At 44.6% G+C, this 23,990-nt stretch overlaps 1 protein-coding gene across 2 annotated transcripts in view; it reads left to right on the top strand.

The window, feature by feature from the left end:
• Positions 1-23,984, top strand: part of SCN8A (sodium voltage-gated channel alpha subunit 8) — an 85,691-nt gene extending 61,707 nt beyond the window's left edge. For both annotated transcript variants that reach the window (XM_019511100.1, XM_019511107.1), the window contains exons 16-26: positions 492-962; positions 1,813-1,930; positions 3,270-3,424; positions 4,119-4,292; positions 9,254-9,376; positions 14,698-14,982; positions 15,509-15,562; positions 16,099-16,236; positions 17,002-17,106; positions 18,181-18,451; positions 19,474-23,984. In XM_019511100.1, the coding sequence (XP_019366645.1) occupies positions 492-962; positions 1,813-1,930; positions 3,270-3,424; positions 4,119-4,292; positions 9,254-9,376; positions 14,698-14,982; positions 15,509-15,562; positions 16,099-16,236; positions 17,002-17,106; positions 18,181-18,451; positions 19,474-20,621 (3,042 nt within the window). In that variant the 3' untranslated portion in view covers positions 20,622-23,984. The remainder of the gene's footprint in view (positions 1-491; positions 963-1,812; positions 1,931-3,269; positions 3,425-4,118; positions 4,293-9,253; positions 9,377-14,697; positions 14,983-15,508; positions 15,563-16,098; positions 16,237-17,001; positions 17,107-18,180; positions 18,452-19,473) is intronic.
• The last annotated feature ends 6 nt before the right edge of the window (positions 23,985-23,990 follow it).

The raw sequence follows: 23,990 nt of genomic DNA, 5'->3' as shown, positions 1-23,990 counted from the left end.
CCTGCCGTGGCAAGACTTGTAGCACCAAACTCTGGGCCAAAGGAGAGCCAAGGGCTGAGAACATGCTAGGGCATAGGTGTAGGGGCAGTTGCTCAAGTGCTGGGTTTGGATGCATTTTCTTTGAATTAGAGAGGGGACCAAACCCAAGGATCTTGGTGCCTTGAAATGCTGCAGCTTGTGCCCACTGCTGACTTGGAACTTAATCTAGACCCCTCCCTGCACCTGCCCAAACCCAGCTGATTCCAGTGGGGCACATGCTGCACAGGGATCCTGTCCAAGGAGCTTGTTGTAGCACTGGGAGGTTGGTGTTTAAGTTCAGGGTATGTCCATAGATCTACTGGAAACCATGGCTGCCCTTCAGCCTGGTGTTTAGCTCTGCAGCTCCCATTAACGTCACTGGAGCTAAATCCTTGTATGCAGTTTTGGAAATATTACCCTAGTGCATCAGCACAGTGTTGGAGCTTAGACAAGTATGCTGTCTTCCCCTCCAGGTGCTCAACCTGTTCTTGGCTTTGCTGTTGAGCTCCTTCAGCGCAGACAACTTAGCTGCAACAGATGATGATGGGGAGATGAACAATCTGCAGATTTCGGTCATCCGCATCAAGAAGGGCATTGCCTGGACGAAGATCAAAGTGCATGAATTCATGCAGGCACACTTCAAACAGCGGGAGGCAGATGAAGTGAAGCCCTTGGATGAGCTGTATGACAAGAAGGTGAACTGCATTGCTAACCACATGGGGGCCGATATCAACAGGGACATTGATTATCAGAAGAATGGCAATGGCACCACCAGTGGGATTGGGAGTAGTGTGGAGAAATACATCATCGATGAAGATCACATGTCCTTCATCAACAATCCCAATCTCACTGTCAGGGTGCCCATTGCTGTGGGCGAGTCGGATTTTGAAAACCTCAACACTGAAGATTTCAGCAGCGATACGGATCCTGATGGCAGCAAAGAGGTAGATGAAATGCTTAAACCTTGTTCTAGCCACTTGCCTGTTTCACAGGAGCAGATGACCACTGTAGGGCAGCAAACGCTGCAAGGGAAGGAAGGACGGGCTCGTGGCTGCATGCCTCTGAGCCTCAGTCGTTAACCAGGAATCCCAGCATGCTGAGTGCTATACAGACAGTGCAGACGCACAATCCATGCCCCAGCAAGCTTACAATCCAAACATAAGACCCAAGGCAATAAGTGGATAAGCCTGTGTGCCTGAGCTACAGGCATTTTTGCCTGACTGTGAGCAAGGCTCTTCATTTATTGTTATGTCTAGAGCTTCATTTAAGCTGGAAACGGTAGAAGGCAGTCCCTGTGTTGGGCAGCTTGCTGGCTTTTATCAGTACTGCACCCTCTTTCCAGCACTTAGATTAAGATAGCCCAAATTCCTGTACACAATGAACAACGTATACTTTAAGGGGAGGGGGGAGGGTGATGGAGGGGAAAGAGGCTTACTACATGTCACTTGCTCAGCTGTAACTGTTTTGTATGCCCACTCTCTCCCTTGATCACTCTGTAGTAATTGAAGAGTTGTTTTTTTTCCAGATAAACTGCCCACACTTAGCTTCTACTTACCATAGATTGGGTTCTCTACCTGTGCTAAAATCTTTAAGGCTTTTAATAAGATAATCAATGACTAAATATTTGGTTCAGAATGCAGAACACGCAGCAGCAAGCTCGCTGGGACCATCATGAGGATGGGGATAGTGTTAATGTAATCGCTATGCAACTGCATCCTATATAGAGCTACTTTTAAGGTCCGTCCTTGAGTTTATCAATTGTGGTGATTGGTGGGGTTGTATTGTGTGTTCAAGAAACTGGATGACACCAGCTCCTCTGAAGGAAGCACCATTGATATAAAGCCAGAGGTGGAAGAAGTCCCTGTGGAGGTACCAGAGGAATATCTGGACCCAGACCCATGCTTCACAGAAGGTGAGCCTGTGTGGAGATGAGCCTTTGAAATGGTGTTGGGACCTGTTTCTCAGATACTACAGTGATAGTCATTAGGGTTACAAATTGGGAAGTGGGTGGTAGCTTCATTTGAACTGAAATGTAGTAAATTTTAAATTCCAGAGGAGCAGAGTCATTCTTAGGGAATTAGAAATTGGCTAAAAGAAAGAAAGCAAAGAATGAGTATAAATGGTCAGTTTTCAGGTTGGGAAGAAGTAAGCAGCAGGGGCCCCCAGGGATCTGTATTGGGATTGGTGCTATTTAACACATGCATAAATGATCTGGAAAAGGGGGTGAGTAACAGGGTGGCCAAATTTGCAGATGACGCAAAATTATTCAAAGTGGTAAAGATCAAAGTGGACTGCAAAGAACTACAGAAGGATCTGGTGTGATTGAGTGGGCAACTAAATAGTGGGTGAAATTCAAGGTAGAAAAGTGTAAAGCGATACACATGTACAAAAATAACTCAAACTCTACCTACACTATGATGGGCTGTACGTTAGCTGTTACCACAAAAGAAAGATCCGGGAGTCATTGTGGACAGTTGGCTAAAAACATCAGCTCACTGCTCTTCAGCTGTTAAAAAGGCCAACAAAATACTAGGGATTATTGAGAAGGGAATTGTTAACAAAGCTGAAAGTATCATGATGCCCCTTTAAAAATCCACACTGCGTCCACATCTTGAATACTGTGCCCAGTTCTGGTTCCCACACCTCAAAAAGGATCTAGGAGAACAAGTGAAGGTCTGGAGAAGGGCAGTAAGGATGATTAATGGTATGGAGGGGCCTCCATGTGAGGAGAGACTAACAAGGCCAGACCTGTTCAGTTTAGAAAGAGATGCTTCAGCGGAACACGAGAGTACAAAATGCTAAATGGTGAGGAGAAAGTAACCAGGGATTTGTTATTTTACTCTCTCCCAGTACAAGAACTAGGGGTCACAAAATGAAACTAGCAGGTAGTATCTTTAAAACTAAGAAAAGGAAGTTCTTTTTCACACAATGAGTAATTTAAAATGTGGAATTCGTTGCCACCAGATGTTGTGGGAGTTGACCATTTAGCCAGATTGAGAAAGACATTGGGCACATTCTTGGAGGAAAGGGGCAGCAGTGGCTACTCAGTACAGGAATTATAACTTCCTAGACTTTAAATGCTGGAGGCTGCAAGTGAGAGAGGAGTAGTGGAAAAAACCCTGGTTAGACCCAGCTCACTCTACCTTTTTAACATCTGCTCTCTGCTTCTGTGACATGGGAGACTGGGCAAGATGGACGTAGTCTGACCCAGTAAATGGCAATTCTTATGTTCTTAATTTTTATGTTCTTAGGTTGTTTCAAGCGCTTTACGTGTTGTCAAGTGAATATTGAAGAAGGGCTGGGCAAGTCCTGGTGGACCTTGAGGAAGACCTGCTTTCTGATCGTGGAACACAACTGGTTTGAGACTTTCATCATCTTCATGATCCTGCTGAGCAGTGGAGCCCTAGTAAGTGGGCTCTGGGAGTGTAGGGAAACCAAGACTTAGTTGCCTTATGAGCAAGCTGTTTCTAGGAAGTCTCTCTGCACCCATGCTTCTGGAGGCTAAAGGGTTCTGCCTGCTCCTGGAGAAAGACCTCATCTCAGCTTTTCCCAAGTATTTGAGGATCAGCAGATGTGGCAAGCAAACATATGCAGCCCATTTAAATTAGAAATGTTAGTAAGATGGAAACCCTGCATTTTTCTTCTTGCCTCTGGACCCTAAAGTTAGAATATTTGCAAGGGCTTGAAAAATGCAACAAGGACTAGATTTTTTTTTTTTCAAAAAGCCCATCTCCTGTTCGGGTACCAAAATAAATGGACAGAGTTTCAAAGAGCTTCTCATGTAAAGTGAGTGTTGAGTGCAGAGCTTTGAAAATTTCACTGCAAGCATCATGGTGTGAAATGCCTCTTTAAAAGCTGTCCCTTGTATTTAGATATGGAGTGGAGCTCTTTGAAAATCTGGCTTTGTGGGTGTGTCTAGTCTGGAATTTTTGCACCAGAGTAGCTGAATCACTGCAGGCTTTTACGGCAAAGATGCTGCACTCACGTAGAAAAATGACTTCCACTAGTGCAGCTCCCCTTAGTTTAAATCAGCTTCTGGTTTACTGCGTATCCCATTGCAAAGTCTAATGTAATAACAAGGGTACCTGATCATTTCCCAGGCATTTGAGGATATTTACATAGAGCAAAGAAAAACCATTCGAACGATTCTGGAGTATGCAGACAAGGTCTTCACCTACATTTTTATCCTGGAAATGTTGCTGAAATGGTGTGCCTATGGATTCGTCAAGTTTTTTACCAATGCCTGGTGCTGGCTGGATTTCCTCATTGTGGCTGTATGTATTCCATTCTTCTTAATTTTAGTGGGGAAACATATCACTTGGAAGTATGTAGGGTTAAGGGTAACATTGTGCTCATGTTAATTAGATGCTCTGTTTTATGATTAACTTGAATCAGTTGCATGTTTATAATTCTCCATAACCAGAGAAAGGATAGGACTGTCCAGCCAGCTGGAGGTGCTGGGGAATGTCCTGCGCACCTGCAGAATTCTGGCCCCGAGCTCTTCATGTGCAATGGAAGAGTTTCCATCCTCTGGCTCTTGCTGAGCATTTCTGAAGAACCTATATGGTGAAGCTGTAGAAAAGATTGAGGAAAATGTTTAAAAAAAAAACCCCAACAAAACCAAACCCAGAAACCCCTTTGCTATGAATGAATGTAGTTTTTTCCTAGCTCCACACCAGCCAGAATAATGTCATTTGTTTCAATGTAGTTTGTATGAGAGGTTAGACATGGGAGAGCGTGGGGCAGGTGGAGTCTTTCAGTGCCACCGCTTGGCAACATCCCCGTAGTGCTGCATGTTCTGAAAGATGGGTGCCCAGGCCAGTGGATCTGTTGAAAGGTTTGTAGAACTCCAAGTGCTTCCAGTTTAAGTAAAGACAAAGACTGATCAGGCAAAACAAAGTCTGACTTCAGTTCTTGTAAAAGAGGTGCTCCGGTTCCCAGACAAAAGGTTTGAGCCATGTCTGCACATGCAGACAGCAGCTTAGTAGAAGGAAGGGTGTGAGATGAGTGAAGGAGTGGCCCTCCAGCCTGGATGAACCAGCATTCAGACCTGCCTGAGAGTGCAAATGAGACAAATAGATTGATGGATGGCAGGAGAAAAATGTTAGCGAGAAAACTAAACCTGTTTTTTAAAAACAGCAAAGGCAGTTTGACCCGGCTGACTAACATTGCAAAGTACGTAAGTGGCTCAAAGAAAATCAATACGACTTGTTTTTAAGAGCTGAAATCACTTTAGAAAATGTGACTTAAGGTTTCTGAAGGGCTTCTGAAAAATTGATATGCTTTTCAAACTTTCCATTATGAGTTTGTGGGCTAGAGAAGGCCTCAAAGGTCCTGTGACACCAGCTAATGAGACTGATAGAATAATAAGAGAGACTTTTTCTCTGCCTCCTGCTGGGGGAGGGAAATTCTGAACAGGATTTACCTGTGCTGAGATGCGGTATGGTGACAACACCGTACAGTCTAGAAAGACCTCTGGGTTGACTGAAGATTCTCCCTGCCATTTGGGGTATTGCTAGTGTGAGGTTAGGAGTGGCATCAAATTTATTATTAAAGCTGAATATAATAACAGCCTATTCTCTGTTTTCTGCTCTCCTTGATATCCCTTCTCTAAACACAGATCCTAGACTGACTCTTCTTGCCCAAAAAGCCTATAGCATTCTTTCATTATTGTTATACTGAAGCAGCAGTCTAAACTGAATACTCCATGACCAGACCCTCTGCATTCTCAGCCATTTCCTTCAAAGCAGTCTAAGTGAGATTAAATAAAGTATGTGCAATTTAGTTTTAAAATAAAAACAACCTATAAAAGCTATTCTCATGCCTCACGCTTCTTGGTATGAACTGAATTAGTTTGGGCTAGGAAGAAAGTTCAGTACTTTGCAGTTGGCACATCTACTAGAAGTTTGTTTACTTTTTCCCCGTTCCAGAGTCAAGATATTGGACTTCCCAGTAAGGCAATGGCTTCTATGTATAATGGAGCACAATAATGCAATTGCTATCTCTGAGGAATTAGGTTTTCTGAGTACACAATGGCTTACTGAAGATTCTGGTCTTGCCTGTTACAGTACTTGGGACAGTGGCAGAGCTGTCTGCAAAAATCTGAAGTGTGAGTTTGAGCTGCAAGAAGATACATGACAAGTTCGTGTTAAGCAGCCAAAGCTGAACTAGATTCGACCAAGTGGCTTCTCTCTCTCTCTCTCCCTCTCTCTCCCTTTCCCTCTCTCAGACTAGATCCTTTTAGAATCTCTAAAATGACACAAGCATCCGATTTAGCTGAAGCACCCAGTAGGAATAATAACTAAGGGGGAATAAATGTTTGCATTGTAACAGTACCCTTGAATGTTATTTTTCAGGTTTGCTTAGCCAGATAGCTCTGTTCCTCTGATCCCCAAAGATTGCTGGGTGCATTTATGAAGAGCCTTTTTCTGGATAATAGTAATGATGGCTGCTTGCTTTTCAGTCAAACAGGGTTGTCTTTGGCTCATACCAGTGCCCACCACATTGTGCTGGAATGTCCAGTGAACTGATTGTATAATACTGAAAAATGCCAGAGAAAGTTGAAGTAGCCTTTGTAAGTTCCAGGACTTCTCCGTGTCAGCTCCATACTAAGGAGCAAGGCATTTCTCTAGGGGTGAGACACTTGGAGATCTGGGCTCAGCGAAGCCTGGCTTACATATTGAACTTGCTTAGTGACATGCTGAATGACCACACTGTGAGTTCATTCTAGCTGATCCCAGGTCCAAATGCCCCAGCCTGTACTTGGAAGCTTGGTTCTGAATCCTGATCTGAATTTTGCAGCCCAGCCCAATGCCTGTAGCTTATTAAACTAGAGAGGCAGGGCTCAGGTTTCTTGTATGAGCAACACATGCAGGGGCTGCTCTGCCTTGATGCCATTTCTCACTTCATTCCTTCCTTCTTTCCCCCTAGGCAGTTACAGAATCCTCCTCAAAGTCACTTTACTGCACCCTGCGTTCATCAGTGATTCTCAGGGAAATCTGCAGTGCCAGGTTTGTCTCAGCAGAAGCGACGCTGTCCTCTTGGAAGCTGGTAGCTGGTTTCTGCTTATGTATAGATCTGTTTTTCTGAAGTGAAGTTACTATTCAGTGGGCCTCTTGCCTCGTGCTTATGTCCTGTGCTGACACTGCTTGTACAGCACGGGGAGAGCTGGGTACTGCATCATTAGAGGAATTTGTCCTTCAAATGAGACCTTACAGCAAGGTCTTTTCATCTTGGTTCTAGCATAAGCTAACGGTCTCATCTGAGGTGTTTCTTGAAGATTTAGTGAAGAGTCCCAGTATTCTGAGCAATAGCCCCTATTGATAACAGAGGATAGGTGGGGTAGCAGAGCCAATGGCCTGAATGGCTTTAAATCCCACCAACATCAGGTGGATTGTTGCACGCACGGCTCCTTTTTATAGCCAATTGTATAGGGATCACCTAGAACAAAATCCTTAAAGTCCCCTCTTGCTTTTTCCTGTGAGACACCAGATCATGGCCGAGCATGAAAATGGAAAAATCATGAAATGTAACTGCATGCATGATCAGTAATGTGAGATGGGATCTTCATTCCACAAGTGCCAGCAATCCTCCTCCCTCCGTGGATCTCTGCCCTCGCACACAGTGCAGAGCCTTTCCTCCAACAGATCAGTTCAAAACCTTCTTCACAAACTGCCGTCCGGGCAGTGTTACTGTTCTGGAAATCTGTGGTAGATAAGGGAGTGTGCAAGTCTGTTGCACAGGATGTGTCCCCAAACAGCACAGGATGCAAATCTTTCACAGCCCCCACTTATAAAGCTGTAGAGACTTCTATTCTCTGCACTGAAGGTCAGAAACATGAGTCAAGGCCTGCATCAGCAGCCCGGATCGAAGTGTTCCTGCCTGAATATTGATGCACTGGAAACTGGGTCCTGAGTTTGGTCCCATTTCTGAGGAGACCTGGTCTCCTCCCTGCAGTGCCTTGGTGTCTCTGTGTTTAAGAGGAGGAGAAAAGATTATGGCTAGGAGCAGCATTGTCTCCTAAGGATTAACTAGCTAATGATCGAGAAGGAAAAATTACTGTAGGAGGGCTCGGTCATTTCATTGTTCACTACTATTAAAAAGATATTTTCTAAAGGATTAGAAACTTGTCCTTATTAGCTGTATCTTTCTGGCATGCCACTCACAGGTTTGCAATTAAAAGGACTGATATGGGGCAGGAGGGGATGTTCCTTATCCTCACCCCAGGTGAGTTGGGGGGCAGGGTTTGTGTGTGTGCGTGGGGGGGGGCATTACTTTGCTGTGAATTCCCACTGGATCATGCTTTAAGTGTACACAACTCTTTATGGGCAGATGGCCTCTTGCCTTGCAAGTTTGCAATGTAGGGTCAGCCCTGCAAAAGATCGAGCTGCCCTTAGCACCCACTGATCCAGTAGCTCCTGAGTTGTGTTCTAAGGCATAATAGTTAAAGAAACAAAAGGCACAGCTTTGGGATTAAGGCAGAGGGTAGTAGACTCTGGAGACTTGGGTTGTATCCCCCATCTGTTGGGAACCCACTCTGTGCTCTTAGGGGTATTGCTTCACCTTGCTGTACCTCAGTTTTCCCCAGCTGTGTAGTGGGGAGAATTGTAGTGGCTCTTCCACCGAAGGATTGGGAGGCTCAGTGACATTTGCAAAGCTTACTCCCTTTAAGGGAGGTGCAAGGGAAGTACCAGGAGGTAAACAGGACAGTGTGAGGTTTAAAAGTCATGCCGATTTGGACCTGGGAGCTTTAGAGCCAAGGAGGCTCAGTATTTCATGGGAACAACACGTATGGCACTGTTTGTCTGAGCTGAGCAGGGCAGTTTGTGCAGCGTGTGTATTTACCTGTATTCTTTTTCATAGGTACCTTTAAAATTTGTCTGGCTTAATTTAATGGGAGCTGCTGAGATCCTGCAGGCAGTAAAAGGGCGAGGGTAAGGTTCTTGTCATCCGTTTGGGCTCCTCCTTCTGACAGACCCCTTCTCCGTCTGTGTCTCTGCTCTCTCACTTATTTTACCCTTTGTTTTTTTCTTATGCCTCTCTCAACCACATTATTTCCTTCCAGGTCGTTTCAGTCAAGGGAAGTAGGCAGCTGGTGTCATGTCTTCGGTATTTCTCTTTGGGGGCCCAGGCCAGCAGTCTGGGCTGGGCAATCAGTGGTAGGGGATTAATTCTAACAGTCTGGAACCTTTTTTTTTTTCTTTTCCTTTTCTTTTCTTTTCTGTTTTCTGTGTAGGTCTCTTTAGTCAGCCTTATAGCTAATGCCCTGGGCTACTCGGAACTAGGTGCCATAAAGTCCCTTAGGACACTAAGAGCTTTGAGGCCTTTAAGAGCGTTGTCCCGATTTGAGGGCATGAGGGTAAGATGTCATTAGCAGCTGATCCTTCTGCATGCCTGTGGAGCGGTTTTTTTTAAGCATGCTAGAACTGATCAAATTGGTGGAAAGAAAATTCCAGACGGAATCATGATGCAGCTGCTGACTTGATCACCTCCCTCTGTCAATGTCCCCGTCACCCTGCCCGCTGCTGCACACTCCCCTTTTAAAGAAGGGAGATGCATTAAGCTGCCTCATTACATTAATTACTGGCCCAAACCACATGCCATTCGTAGAATATGTTAACACGTGGCTGTTCTCATTTGGCCTGGCTTTTACCTCTAGCATCCGAGGGGGCTTCTCAGCTGTAACTTTTATCTAGGGAGAATCACCAGGTGCAAAGAAGCTGAATTTGAACCACCACAAATATCTTTTCCCCTAGGTGTTGGCCACAGTGGGAACTGGTGGGGTTTGATTGAAGGAGATCTTAAAGGGCGTGAAAAAACAATCTAATCTGTGCAAATCCATGTGAAGCTGTTTCTCCTTCTTGGGTATCTCAGGCCTTTAGCAACTGCAGGAAGGGAAGGGTGGGGAGCTCAGCTGTTTCAAAAAACTTTTTTGGTTTAATTCCTCTTGTTGCACCTTGTTGTTCTCAATCCAGTCTGGTGGTGACTGGAAGCCTTGTCTGATAATGAAGCTTTCCTTTCCACTCCCTCCCTTTTACCATGCTTCTATGGTCCCCTGTCCTGTCACTGTGAACTTAGCAATGAAGCACAAGCAAAGCATTGAACTTAATGATCTTTCCTGAAATTGTTAGATGGCACCACTGCCTTGGGGATGCCATTGAAATGATTACACTGTTTTGACACTTTACCAGTGATACTTGTTGGTGCTTTTGATCCTTTTGTATTGAAATAACTTTGTACAAAACATGCCAAAACCCTCAAATCTCTCTAGGTCAATGGTACGCTGAACCAATGGATTTTCACCGTTGCTAATAATAATTTAAAGCCATTACAATACAAATCAAGAAAATGTGCAATTGCATTTTAAAAACAATATATAAGAAATGCCGTAAAACAGATGGGAGGAAGATAGTCTAAGTTTACTCCAGGATACATCTGAAGTCACCCCACTGGACTCATTCTAACTTACTCTGGCTTTGTACAAGTGTAACTTAGAGAAGATTAAGGCCCAGGGTGTGCCCTGACTTGTTAAAGGAGTTCTCAAATAGAGCTCTAGGGTGTGACAGAAACTACAGAGTATAAATAAGAATAATACATTGGAAGCAATAGTCTGCCCTGAATATAGCAATGGTACAGGCACTACTGGCTACATACACTAATCTCAGGTCAGCTACAAAACATGGACACACGTAGCTGTGTCAGAAAGCCAATCGAGATCATAAATGTGGAGGTATGATCCCAATGAGATTTATTTCATAAAAATGACTTTCTGCAAATTTCTTTAATGGCACAGTCACAGCACATCACCCTTAAGTGCCAGACGTGTTCATCTGGTCTTCATTGCCAATGTTAGCTTTGTTGTAGTGCAATTATAAATCTATCTCCTAAGCTTATTCAAATAGCTGGAATAGCATTCTGTGGAGTCCTGCCTCTTAATGCCAAATACATTATAAATGAGTTCCTTGCAGTTGGTAATTTTCTCATACAGCAAACTTAATAGTTAAATTTATCCCATGGTTACTTACATACCATGCATTTTCTAAATTGATGGTCTAAGGGATATACAAGCTTTTTCCTTGCGTTTTGACAGGAACCAATTTTACCTTAAGTTTACAATGAGCCAGTAATGTTTTGTGATCAGGGCAAGATACAGGGGAGATGTGACTCCTCTGTTGTTTTCTGCATTTTGCCTCTGATTTGAGAATGACCCCAGGCAACTCGCCAAACCTCTCTGCATGCTGTGAAAGGGGACAATGATACTTAATTCACTAGGTCATGAGAAGTTAAATCAGTATTTGTAAAGTACTTTCAGACTTTATACTTACAGGCATTATACAGTAGAGAGTATTAATATCTTTATCCAGCCTATCTGCTACTGGTAATGTGTTTTCATCTGCCAAAACAGATTAGGGATATTGAGCATGTGTGTGCTTTATCTGAGCCTTTAAACTCACACAAGTCATTCTTTTGCCTTTATTATTCCAGAAAGCAACTAGTCTTTCCAAACTAAAATCCTGACAAAATTGCCCTTGATTTCAATAGTATCAGGATTTTTCCATAGGTGTCTCTAAAGATTTAGTAATTTTAATAGGGTAGAACTTAATTTTAGATTCTGTGCACAGATTCTGGCTAAGAATTAAGATTATATTATTAAGTCTTTAAAAAACCCCAAACAAAACCAAACCAAAATGCACTTTGATTCATCTCTGCAGTCTTCCTGTATGGGCCATGTCGTCTTTGCTGAGCCAATCTGCTGTGTAGTGTCTTTTGAGCTTGTAGGATCCTTAGTCAGACACTAAACTCTGGCCTACCCAGGGTAAAGCCCGATCACAGCAAGTGGCATTTGTTTCAGTGGCACGAGGAGAGAGAGAGAGATCAGGCCCTGTGCGGGAGGACTCTGTCCCACACACACGGGGTACCCGGCACTGCACCCCAGCAGTTCCACTGGCGCATAGGCCAGTAAGATGCTCTGTACGTGCTCTTCCTACAATGGCCTCGTATGGGGCCATATGCTGAGCAGGGGCCCGTGGCTCAGGATAAGTTTGGCGGAACTGATTCACCTGTTGTACAAGATCAACACAAAATGAATGTGCTTGTTGCCATGGGGGCACACATGCTTTTGTTGGTTAAAAGTAATTCTACGCTGTGGTCTAAGGCATGACAGCGCACAGTCAAGGAGCACAGTATGATCATAAAGGACAAGTGATAGCAGAAACTTCCTCAATAATAAACACCACTTAAAAACACATAACCTCATGTTTGACAGTGTTTTGTTTGGATTTGAAATGGTGGAATCAAGAAATCCACACAGTTAAAACTTCAGTTCAGCAGAATTGATGCAAAGCATTTAACTGGAACTGTGCAACTTGGTAACTTTCCAAAAGCTTTTGTTTTGTTTTGTTCTGACTTTGAGAAGCGTGTTGATGCCCTGTAGCTCCAAAACAGTCAGTCTTACCCAACGGCCAGAGATTCGAAATGCCTTTGCAAAGGAAACATTAAATGTAGTTCTTTGCTTTTCTCTCCTCCATAGTAATCTGCATTTTAAAGAGCTTGCTGTGCTCTTAAATTTATTCAGGGAGTATGACAGTAATGCTATGAAACATGCATGCATTTTTGTCAATTGCCAATGCACAGTCTGCACACAAAAGCCATGTTCCCTCTCTCAGATCTTTTGAAAGTTGGCTATGGTTTTAATGAACAATTTAAACAGTGTAAGCTGAATACATTTATTTTGGTAAATGGTTACAGGAAGCAAAACTTTTTCCTGTTTCTGTGACTAGTTGGGGTTTGGAGAGAGGTAGTTAGCTGTGTTAGCCTGGGGTTTGCCAGCATCTGAATAGTCTCAAAGTAAGGTGGGTGATGATCACTGTTACGTGCACCCTTTGCAGCAAAGTGGGACAGTGTGACAAATAGAATGGGAGAGGAGGTTGCATCGAGCCTACATGCAGAGGGTATAAGGCCATTATAATGGCTTATAATGACCATGGGCCATTATAAGGCAGTGCAAAACTGCTGTGCAGTTTGAATCAAACCTTGCAGAGCAGACTACTTGACGCTCAGGCCTGAATCCAGCGCTGCCATTAGCTAGGTAAATAGCACTTACCACCGAGAGTGTGCTGCTCACATGGCATTTCAGACCATTTCATATGGGTGTTAGATTCTTTTCCGTCTAGGGAGGCATGTTAACCCCATGTGAATCACAGAAGATGCCGGAGGAGGCTTCTCCCGCCTTCTATCCTAATAGCCAGGGGTTAGGGAACTTGCCATGGGAGCGGGAGACCCACTCTGGTTCTAGGTCTCCCTCAACCACAAGGCGTTTGACCTGCATCTCCCACTTCCCAGCACAGAGCTCTGAAATGCAGGCCATGGGCCAGGCATTGCCCAAAGCACCCTTCCCCTCCCTTCTTCCTCCCCATTGAGGAGGGTCACTCAACAACCAGGAAGGGAAGATATATGCGGCCAGAAGGAGAGCAAACAAGAGACTCAGTCCAATGGGCAGTGCCCTGGAAGGGAAAGGGCCTTCGGTCCTGGCCTCTGCCCCTGGATGTTTCTGCACATTGCGCTTAATGGTCATGGGTAAAATGGATAGATGCTAATGGGAGAACTGCTGCCCCACTGCAGGCAGGACCGGTAGCCAGAACCCCAAGCCTCTCCTTTCTAGGGCACTGTCTGTCTCACTGAGCCAAGGGTGCAAGTGATTTCAGCCAGGCCTGGCCCATGGCCTGTGTCCCTAGGCTGAAGGGACAGGATGACTTGCATCTTTCATTTATTAGAGGGAACTAATGCAGGAAATCACAAAAGACTGGCTACCTACCAGGCTAGCTGCATTAAGGGCAGGTGCGCGTGTAATGTTCCTGGGCCTGGGTCAGAAGGGAGCTTGGGGAAACGCTGCTCAAATCCTGAAAGATTCGAATTAGAAAACGGTGAAAGACATGCGCTGTGACTGCAAAGCACGCCACTTCCTGCCTTATTTGCTACAGTTCGGAGGAGGGAATATGGCTTTTCTTTCTTCTTGAGCCTGCAAACCTGCATGCTCAGCTCTTTGCCTGAGACGACATGATTGGCCTTGCTTAATCACGACGACAATCTTGGTGTTCACATGGACTCACTGCTTAGTCTCGAGAGAGTGATATTTGGGCCTGATCCTGCTCCCATTGAAGTCAGTGGCTCAGAATTCATTGTCGGCCTCGGTGGGAGCAGGAGGTGGGCTGCAAAGTGATCACAGCCTTGTTTTAAAGTGGGGAATGGCCACAAAGGCACTGGCTGAGACATCCCTCCGAAAGCATGAACAGACCTGGCTCTGAGTAAATTGTAGCTAGTTAGGAGCCCAGAGAGTTTGAGCCCAGCCTCACTCACAAACATTGGTTTTTCCCCTTTGGCAACCAAAATTACTTAAAAATGCTTCTGCCAAAAAAACCAACAGGAAAACAGAAGCAAAGCCAGCAAACTCAGCAGGAGTTTGCCCTGTTTCTTGAATGAACAGGACCTCAGCAGGTGGCTTCTGAGCAGAACTTTGCAACACTTGAAATAAGTTCCCTGCAAACTCTTGCCTGGTGTAAAAGCCACAGGTCTGTCAGTGGCCTGACCTCCTATTCCCCCCCAAAAAACAGCTGTATTGATGCCTGCTGCCTGCTAGTTTCTGTTTTGTACTAAAACTTTTTCCCACCCCTTCCAACGCAGGTGGTTGTCAACGCCCTGGTTGGCGCTATCCCTTCCATTATGAATGTGTTGTTGGTCTGCCTTATCTTCTGGCTGATTTTCAGCATTATGGGGGTTAACCTGTTTGCCGGGAAATACCATTACTGCTTTAACGAAACCTCCGAGGAGCGCTTCGAAATAGAGTTTGTGAACAACAAGACTGACTGTGAAGCACTGATGCCACCCAACTCCACTGAGATCCGATGGAAGAATGTGAAAATTAACTTTGACAATGTTGGGGCAGGATACCTGGCACTTCTACAAGTTGTGAGTTTTGTCGTCTTCACCTCTGTGTTTGCTGTTAGATGCTAGCTCTTCAGTTTGTCTCCATCTGTGGGTTCTTCCTTCTCATCAGGCCCTAGTTCAACACCTGCATTGGCTTCACTGGGCTTTGGGTCAAGTATTTGAGTCCTATATTGTCTTATAAATAGTTTAGTTGTTTTACACTGACTTCTCTCTGGGTGGGGGGGTTCTCATCCCTCACATATACAAAGAGACACCAAGTTCTATTTTTTTATCAGGCAACAGTACAAAAGCCAAACAGAAATTTTCTTATAAATGATTAGTGAAGATAAAGCTTTGTGCTTAGCTTAAGTGAAGCAGGCAGTTTTAAATAACTTATGTATAAAATTACAGCTCCTAAAAAAAAAAGTGAAATTAAGTACTATGTTACAAAAGGAGAGCAAGAGAGTAAATGAGTCCTCTGCTCGGGCAACTATGCACCACAGATCAGATCCTTCCAGTTTCATTTCAAATGACTTCCGTCTAAAGGAGTATGTGCTTTCTTTGCTAGGCTACATTCAAGGGTTGGATGGACATCATGTATGCAGCAGTAGATTCCAGAAAGGTAAAGTATAAGTCTGTAAAAAGCCCTTCCTGAGAATCCCACTTGTTTAATTTTGTTTCTTAACGCCTAGAACTGAAGTCCATTTCATTATTCGTAATGATCTCAATAGGAGATCAAGATGTTTCATTCCCTGCTGTTTCTGTGTTGCTGACTATTTAAGGGTATTGTACAGAACCAAAAGGGATGAGGGTCACCAAGGGAGAGCTCAGCTGGGGTAGCCTGGTAGTGGAAAAGGAATGCAAAGGGAGCAGGGAGAAGACGTGTGGTTTTTTTCATCCAGATGGGACGGGGTGCTCTGACTTCACACGAGTGAAATGCAAGTCAAACAGCAGCAGGAATAAGGAAAAGATTCAAACAGCGTTTGTTTCCACTTCTTGATCAGCCAGTATCTTTTACCTTGATTTTTACTGTGCCAGCATTCATTCTTGCCTTGATTTTTACATTTTCCTCTGTGATTAACAAATCACGTTAAATGTACTTCATAGCTTTTTTGAAATGCCTTTCTCTTCTCTTCCCCCACCCCATCCCCCATTCAGCCAGAAGAGCAACCAAAGTACGAGGACAACATCTACATGTACATCTACTTTGTAATCTTCATCATCTTCGGCTCCTTCTTCACCCTGAATTTGTTCATTGGTGTCATCATTGACAACTTCAATCAACAAAAGAAAAAGATAGGTCACCTTCATTATTGATTAGATAGACAGGCCCAAGCTGACTGTTGGTAGGTTTGTGGAGCTTGAGGCATGAGGCACCCTGCTGTCAAATGGGGAGTTTCCTGCACTGAGCCTCATCTCTTTGGACTTGGATTCCCAAATGGCCTACACACTGCCTTCTCTAGCTAGCCTCCAGTGCCTGTTTAGAAGAAGGGCCTGGACAAGTCTGTTCAGAAAAACAAGGGCCAGCCTGACTCTTCTCTCAAATTGTGAGGTTCAGGAAAGCTGTAGGATCCCACAGCCTTGATTTTCAGGGACTTCTCTGTTTTCTGGTCTTGGTTAGAGCATGAAAGGTTGAAGTTCCTTAAGCAGGTAAAAGTAGGATATGACAGAATCTCTTGCCGCTCTGTCTGAATTTTCCTCCCTACCCTGGCCCTTTCACATACATCCTGAAGCAGGGAGGTTCCTCACATCAGGGTAAATGGTCTTTGTCTTAGTGTTCATAGATGATCTGCAACTCAAGGGATAATAAAGGAGCAAATTTTGTGATTTCTCAATAGAATCATATGTGAGAAGGAAAAGGGGCTAGGGAAACTGTGCAGTTCAGACCAATGCAACACTTGGCTCTAGTGGCAGTTCAGTAACTATTATGTGTTGGTGCAAGGTACCAGCAGCTTCCCATTTGTTGCATGTCGTGAGGGCACAGCCAGGACTGTGATCCCTCTCCCTCAACATGAATGAACTGATTATAACCAGGTTCCTTTCTTCTTTTCTCCCTTTTACTTTGGAGGTCAGGATATCTTCATGACAGAAGAACAGAAGAAATACTACAACGCCATGAAAAAGCTGGGCTCCAAGAAACCTCAGAAACCCATTCCCCGCCCTCTGGTGAGTGTGGGCCTTAAAGCAGTTTGTAGGAACAGTCCTCCAACGTGGGTTTTGAAAGTGTTTAGCCCCCAACAGCACATGTAAGGACTGGTTCTAGACCGCGCTGTTGTGCTTCTGGCATTACATTGCAAACGTCCATCCCTTGACAAAAAGGTGCAGATGGAATCGGAGGAAGAATAAAGTACAGCTGCCATTTTTATCCTGTGTGGTTAGTTCACTTCTACAGAGCAGATACAAAGGAAAGGTCTTGGAGCCACATTAGCATTTGATGTAAATCAGTTTCTGGCTAATTTACAACACTCGAGAAAATGGCCCTTTCTCTTAATCCAGGGTAAGAGCTACAGAACAGATAGGGAATCTGTCTGAGTGGGGTGGGGGCTGCTGCTTCATACGTGAGGTAGCCACCAGTGGTGCAGCTTCTGGGCATTGGGCAGCAGGGTGGAGCTATTCCAGAAGAAGATTGGCACTGGAGACATAGGTGGTATGATGCCAGCCAGTCCATGCAGGTTCCTGATCTGCTACAGACTTCTAGTGTGGCCAGGTCATTCAGAAGCTGTAATGGCAGACACAGCGCCAAGCTAGCATTGCATGAGCTAGTTCAGGTCCCGGGCACCAGTGGTGCCTTGCTGCCAGCATGGAGTGCAGAACAGGCTGCAGAGCTCATTGAGAAGAAAAGGAAATTGCCGTGGCTGCGCTTCTCCCAGCACAAGTTCCCAGAGGAGGTCAGCACTGCCCTGCAGTCAGCATCAGTCCTGTCTAATTGGGGACTAGTGCTGCCCTGCCTCAGACTCTCAGCAAAAGGCATGGATACATTGGGGATGGGATTTTGCAATGCTGGTAACAAATGTTATGCTTTGGGGTATGTTGGTCACCTTCAGAAGCCCAAAATCATCTGGGCTGCTGACAAATGGAAATGTTTTGTAGAGACTGCCTTGAAAGCCTCCCTGGGACTCTGGGCTTGAGAAGGACCAGAAACATCCCATCCATTTTTGTTTTTTTTCAGGTAGCAGGCTCCTCCCTGAACTTTCTGTTTGTTTTCCTACTTCCCTCCATGCCTTCTCTCCCAAAATGCAGAACCGCGTCCAAGGAGCTGTCTTCGACTTCGTCACACAACAAGCGTTTGACATAGTCATCATGATCCTCATTTGTCTCAACATGGTGACCATGATGGTGGAGACAGACACTCAGAGTAAGCAGATGGAAGACATCCTCTCTTGGATCAACCTGGTGTTTGTCATCTTCTTCACCTGTGAGTGCGTGCTGAAGATGTTTGCCTTGCGGCACTATTATTTCACTGTCGGGTGGAATATTTTTGACTTCGTGGTCGTGATTCTGTCCATCGTGGGTAAGTGGAGGAACTGGCAGAGGCTTTTGTGTTGTGACGTTTCTTGGGGTGTGTGGGATAAGGCTGTCCTTGCTAGAAATCGATGGTTACAGGATAGCAGGAGATGGACAGCGGCCTCCCAGTTAAAGGGGAGGACCAGACACCAGAACTCCTGAGTTCTATTGCTGACTCTGTGAGGAGAGCATGGTTTGGTAACTAAAGCCAAAGACTGGGAGTCTAGACGCCTGCCTTTCCTTTTCTCTCACTGTGTGATAGTGGGTAAGTCGCTTCTTTGTGATTTGGTTTTCTGTCTGTAAAACAGCAGCATGGTGGATATCACCAGGATACCTGGAGACCTAATTCCATTAATGCTTACTAACTGCTCAGATGGTCTTTGTAGATGCAGGCAGTCTCAGTTGGCATGGGATGCGTAGCATCGGTTTGGTTTGGAATTAAATCTGGAAATGCTAAGTGGAGCTCAGGAGCCCCTTTCCATCCACTGCTTTTCTTTTAAGGCAAGTGTATAAATTACACAAGGTTTTTCAAGACTGACTAGGCCCAGCTGAGCCCAGGTTTTGGCCTACCTGGGGCAGAGCTTAAAGATTGTCCTGCAGCCAAACCCAGGCCGGATCAGTCTTACAAAATGAATTTTGGAAAGTACTACTGGACAGGCAGCACAGCAGCAGCTGGGTAGGAAGCAGAAAGCAGAGCAGCGGATCAGGCAGGGAGCATAAGGTAGGGAACAAAGCAGAGCAGCAGACTGAGTAGGGGAAGGGGATAAGAACTGCACTCAGGGAGGATGCAGGGCTAATGTGTGACATGCCTGCCAAAAAAGTCCCATCCCACACTGCTTTGAAATATCAAGAAGGGCTGGCAAATGCCACCACTCCCTGTGTCAAGGTGGGCACCTGGAAATAGAGGCCTCATTTGGAAATCTGAGCCAGCATTTCTGTATTGGCCCTTTCTGTATTTCCCACCCTGGCTCTTATATGTTGGGGTTTCCACTTGGCTCCATTGTAACACGTCTACCTTCCCTTCTTCAGGAATGTTCCTGGCTGAAATCATTGAGAAGTACTTTGTATCGCCCACCCTCTTCCGAGTCATCCGCCTGGCCCGCATTGGCCGCATCCTGCGTCTGATCAAAGGGGCCAAGGGGATCCGCACCTTGCTTTTTGCCTTAATGATGTCCTTGCCTGCCTTGTTTAACATTGGTCTCCTGCTGTTCCTGGTCATGTTCATCTTCTCCATCTTCGGCATGTCAAACTTTGCCTACGTCAAGCATGAGGCCGGCATAGACGACATGTTCAACTTTGAGACCTTTGGCAACAGCATGATCTGCTTGTTCCAGATAACCACTTCGGCTGGGTGGGATGGCCTGCTGCTGCCCATTCTGAACCGGCCGCCGGACTGCGACCTGTATAAGGAGCATCCTGGGAGTGGCTTCAAGGGGGACTGTGGAAACCCTTCGGTGGGGATATTTTTCTTTGTCAGCTACATCATCATCTCCTTCCTGATTGTGGTGAACATGTATATTGCAATCATCCTGGAGAATTTCAGTGTAGCTACGGAGGAAAGCGCTGACCCGCTGAGTGAGGATGACTTTGAAACCTTCTATGAGATCTGGGAGAAGTTTGACCCCGATGCCACACAGTTCATAGAGTACTGCAAGCTGGCAGACTTTGCAGATGCTTTGGAGCACCCTCTCCGTGTCCCAAAACCCAACACCATTGAACTCATTGCCATGGACTTGCCTATGGTAAGCGGGGACAGGATCCACTGCCTAGACATCTTGTTTGCCTTCACCAAGCGTGTGCTGGGGGACAGCGGGGAGCTGGACATCTTGAGGCAGCAGATGGAGGAAAGGTTTGTGGCATCCAACCCATCCAAAGTGTCTTACGAGCCCATCACAACCACGCTCCGGCGTAAACAGGAAGACGTCTCAGCAGTGGTTATTCAGAGGGCTTACAGGGTTCGTCTAGCCCGACGGGGCTTTATTAGCAGAAAGCCTGCCTCCACAAAGCTGGAAAATGGAGGAGCGAATCGGGAGAAAAAAGAAGGCACCCCCTCTACGGCCTCCCTCCCATCCTATGACAGTGTCACTAAGCCTGAAAAGGAGAAGCAGCAGAGGGCAGAGGAAGGAAGACGAGAACGAGCGAAAAGGCAAAGAGACGTCAGGGAATCCAAGTGTTGAAATGAACAAAAATAATAAAATTGTACAAATAAAAAAAAAAATTGCAAGTGAAAAGATTGTTTACAAACTTCACAACATATATCGATACAGAACAGCCGTGGAGACACTTACCTGAAGATCTTATACCAAACATAGTCTGCTTACTGTGTGACAACGTTGCATCTAAAGCAGTGACCTACCACCTGTTTAAAGGACCCTTATAAACAAATGTTTAAAAACAAAAAGAGAAAAAAATGGATTTTCTATTGTTTGGGCAGGTGGATACTGCATGTTCCACATCAGTCAGTGCAACTTAGGACAAACAAGCAAAATTAATAAACAGAAAACAAAAACACACACACACAAAAAAAGAAAACCTGCTGCTAGGAGTCATATATTTTCCAAAGCAGCCAAAAATGGATTTTATTTTCTCATTTTGTTGATTATCAAAGGAAAACCCAGAAGTCACAATGTTAAAGGGTTTGTTCATGCAAAACTAGATTTGCATTCCTGCATTTAGTTAAGCAGCAAAAAATGAAAAAAGCAAAACAAACAAACAAAAAGAAACAAAACGGCACCCATTTAGCCCATGCATTCAGTTGTCATAGTTTATTTGGTATTTATTATCTGCATTCTACTTTCTACATGGGCTTCACTTGGTTTGGGAGTTGGGGAAATCGGGTATCTTCAGCCTGGAGACTGCTCAGGCTGATTCCAAAAAAATTGTGCTCGTTCAATGCATAGAAATGATTTGCATGATGGCATGCTGTGACCAGGAATCATGCATGAAGAATCATTAATCCACAAGAAACTCAGTACTCTGTCCACAGCAGTGCGTTAAGCCATAAGTTCAAGGCACTCCACTGACCACCACACACTGTATTTGGAGATTAACCTTAAATAGAATCATGCCCTTCACTGGTATGTACCAATTCTTAACGATCTCTTTCATACACCCGCCAATAGGGAAAAGTGAAATACTGTAAGCAGATGAAGCAATTGTGTGCGTGTATGTTTAACAACCTGTCTTTTCCATACAGCCATCTTCTGCACATTTAAAAAAAATCAACACACAGAACAAAAAAACCTAAATGCTGCTCTGGATCCCATCTGAGGGGAGATGATAGGAAATTCAAGAATGGCTTGTATTACTATGTCACTGTAAAACCAAATCTAGGGCTTAAAAGTACCAACCAATTGATAAGTTCATTTGTACCCTGCAATATTTAGCATTCTTCTTCTTCTTGGTTATTATTATTCAGCCTCCCTACAGCAGCATTGGCACTGTTTTGCATAGAAGTTAATGTGCTATAGGAAATAGCACATTGACTGAAGGTGCAATTTAGGAACTTCTATAAAGCAATCGTACGAAGGGATGGGGAGCACAGCTCGCACAGCAGAGCTGTGGTTCGTGATGTTGGCGTTCTCGCATCCTGCGGGCAGGTGGGCTGAGGTGCAGGCAGGTTGCTGAAACTCTTCTTTTGTTCTTCCATCGATTACTGCTTTTTGCAGCTTGCACTTTTGACGGTTTTCCTTGCTTCCGTGGCCACAAGGTTTTTAACACAATGCAACACGTTACAGTTGACAGTCAACTAGCAACGTGACATGGGGCGCAGTGCTGGGAGTCAGGTGTCAGACATCCTGTGCCTTCGCCTTCTTCCATTTCATACGTTGTCGTACAGTAGTAATCTCAAGGTCCTGCGGGTTGGGTAGGGATTAGAGCTACCTCTTGACTAGTCTGAACTCTGCAGGGGTAAGTCTGTGTGGGAATGTCACAGGGAAAGCTCAAAACTTGGTGTTTCTTAATGATCCAAGACCCTCAAACGTCCCCTGTTTCAATGTGTCCTCCTCGGTCAGTAAACCAGCTGTCAAGTATCACGTGGGTGATATTTCTTCGGGGCAAGCACGTGGAATAGATCTTACCAAGGGGGTAAGGTAACGATGCACCAGAAAGGACAGTTTCATCTGCAGCTTAAATAGGGAAGACAGTCATCTCGGTTACAGTGCCGCTGGGCAGAGGAGGAGGGAGTGGTGATGGTAGCGGGCATTGAATTGGTAGGGTATAATGAAGGAAGTAGGATGTTTGAATGTGGACCAAATAAACGGGATCCATGGAAGTGGAAAAGCTGAGACAGCAGAACAGGTAAATGGCAGGAAGTTCAGTTTGTCTAATCTCACAACCCAGAGAAGTGTCACATAAAAAACCCCAAGCCATTGGAGAGACATCTGTGTCAAGTTGGACTTTCTAAATGCAGTCTAGCCATGCCGATGTCAGTGGAGGAGCTCTACTGTACCTGATAACAGCGAAGAACCATTTCTCTCCTGTTAGATCCTACTCCAGTTACTCCTAGGATATGATGTATAATAAAGATGAAAACTACATACATATGTACAGGCTACATTGTAAACAGCACAAAAATAGCTGAAAAGTGTGGTTGAACTTTTTAAGAGAATATTATAAATACTGTAATATATCACTTTATTTTATCAGCATGCCTTTTTGTAAATACAAAGAATTACAAAAATTAAATAGAATGGCTTCTGGCTTATGCCATTGTCCATGTTTATTTTTATTTTTTTAATATTTTTCCTTTTTTCCTTAGATTTTAGATGTTGTCAGCCAATGTACATCCCACAAAAACAAACGGACCCCACCCCCAAACAGACAAAGCTTTATTGCAAATTATCTTTACAACGACAAAAATAGATCTATTTTTGGTTTCCAATGTGCAATAAGTTCTGACCACTTCTATGCAAGATTTGGCTAAACTTCATAATTGTTCTGAAGCTGGGCTACCAGTCCGTATGTGAAGCTTGGTGCATCTAATGCTCACGCTGGCACTTCCATTAAGCCACTAGAATAATTGGAAGTTAACCTTCCCTACAAGCTAGAGATATTTTTAAATATTGGATCTTTAATACAAACAGAGGCCAGTGGTATCACTGAACAATCAGGCTTGCTGAAAAGAGATGAAGGAATGGTTTCCCCAACTGTTGACTGGCAGAGGAGTCGGCTCTCCTGCTCAAGGGAAAGTTTCACAGTTTCTTTGTTTCTGTTTTTTGTCATTTCCGTTCTGTGGCAGATACGTCCCTCAGGCAGAGGTCACCGGTGCTGAGAAAATGGGTCTGCATTTTTGTTCATCTTCACCGGGTGAAGTTGAGGGAAGGAAGGAAGGAAGCTTTGGTTCAAAATAAGACTTGAGTTTAATATGCAGTCACGGAATAGAAATGCACGCACGATAGCCATTATTATGTTTTGTAGCAATGGCCTCAGTTCAGATACGTGGTACGAGGTGGAAAAAACGACGGCGGGTTCAGGGTTGTGAGAACAAATTAAGTGTGCCGTTGCCAAGTTAAAGCGCATTGCCAAAAGGTTTCGTCTGGAATAAG

This window comes from Gavialis gangeticus, unplaced genomic scaffold (genome assembly GCF_001723915.1).
Source record: "Gavialis gangeticus isolate Ggan-Ray unplaced genomic scaffold, GavGan_comp1, whole genome shotgun sequence".
Classification (NCBI taxonomy): Eukaryota; Metazoa; Chordata; order Crocodylia; family Gavialidae; genus Gavialis; species Gavialis gangeticus.
The sequence above is the reverse complement of the archived record's forward strand: the minus strand, read 5'-3'. Positions and strand labels throughout refer to the sequence as shown.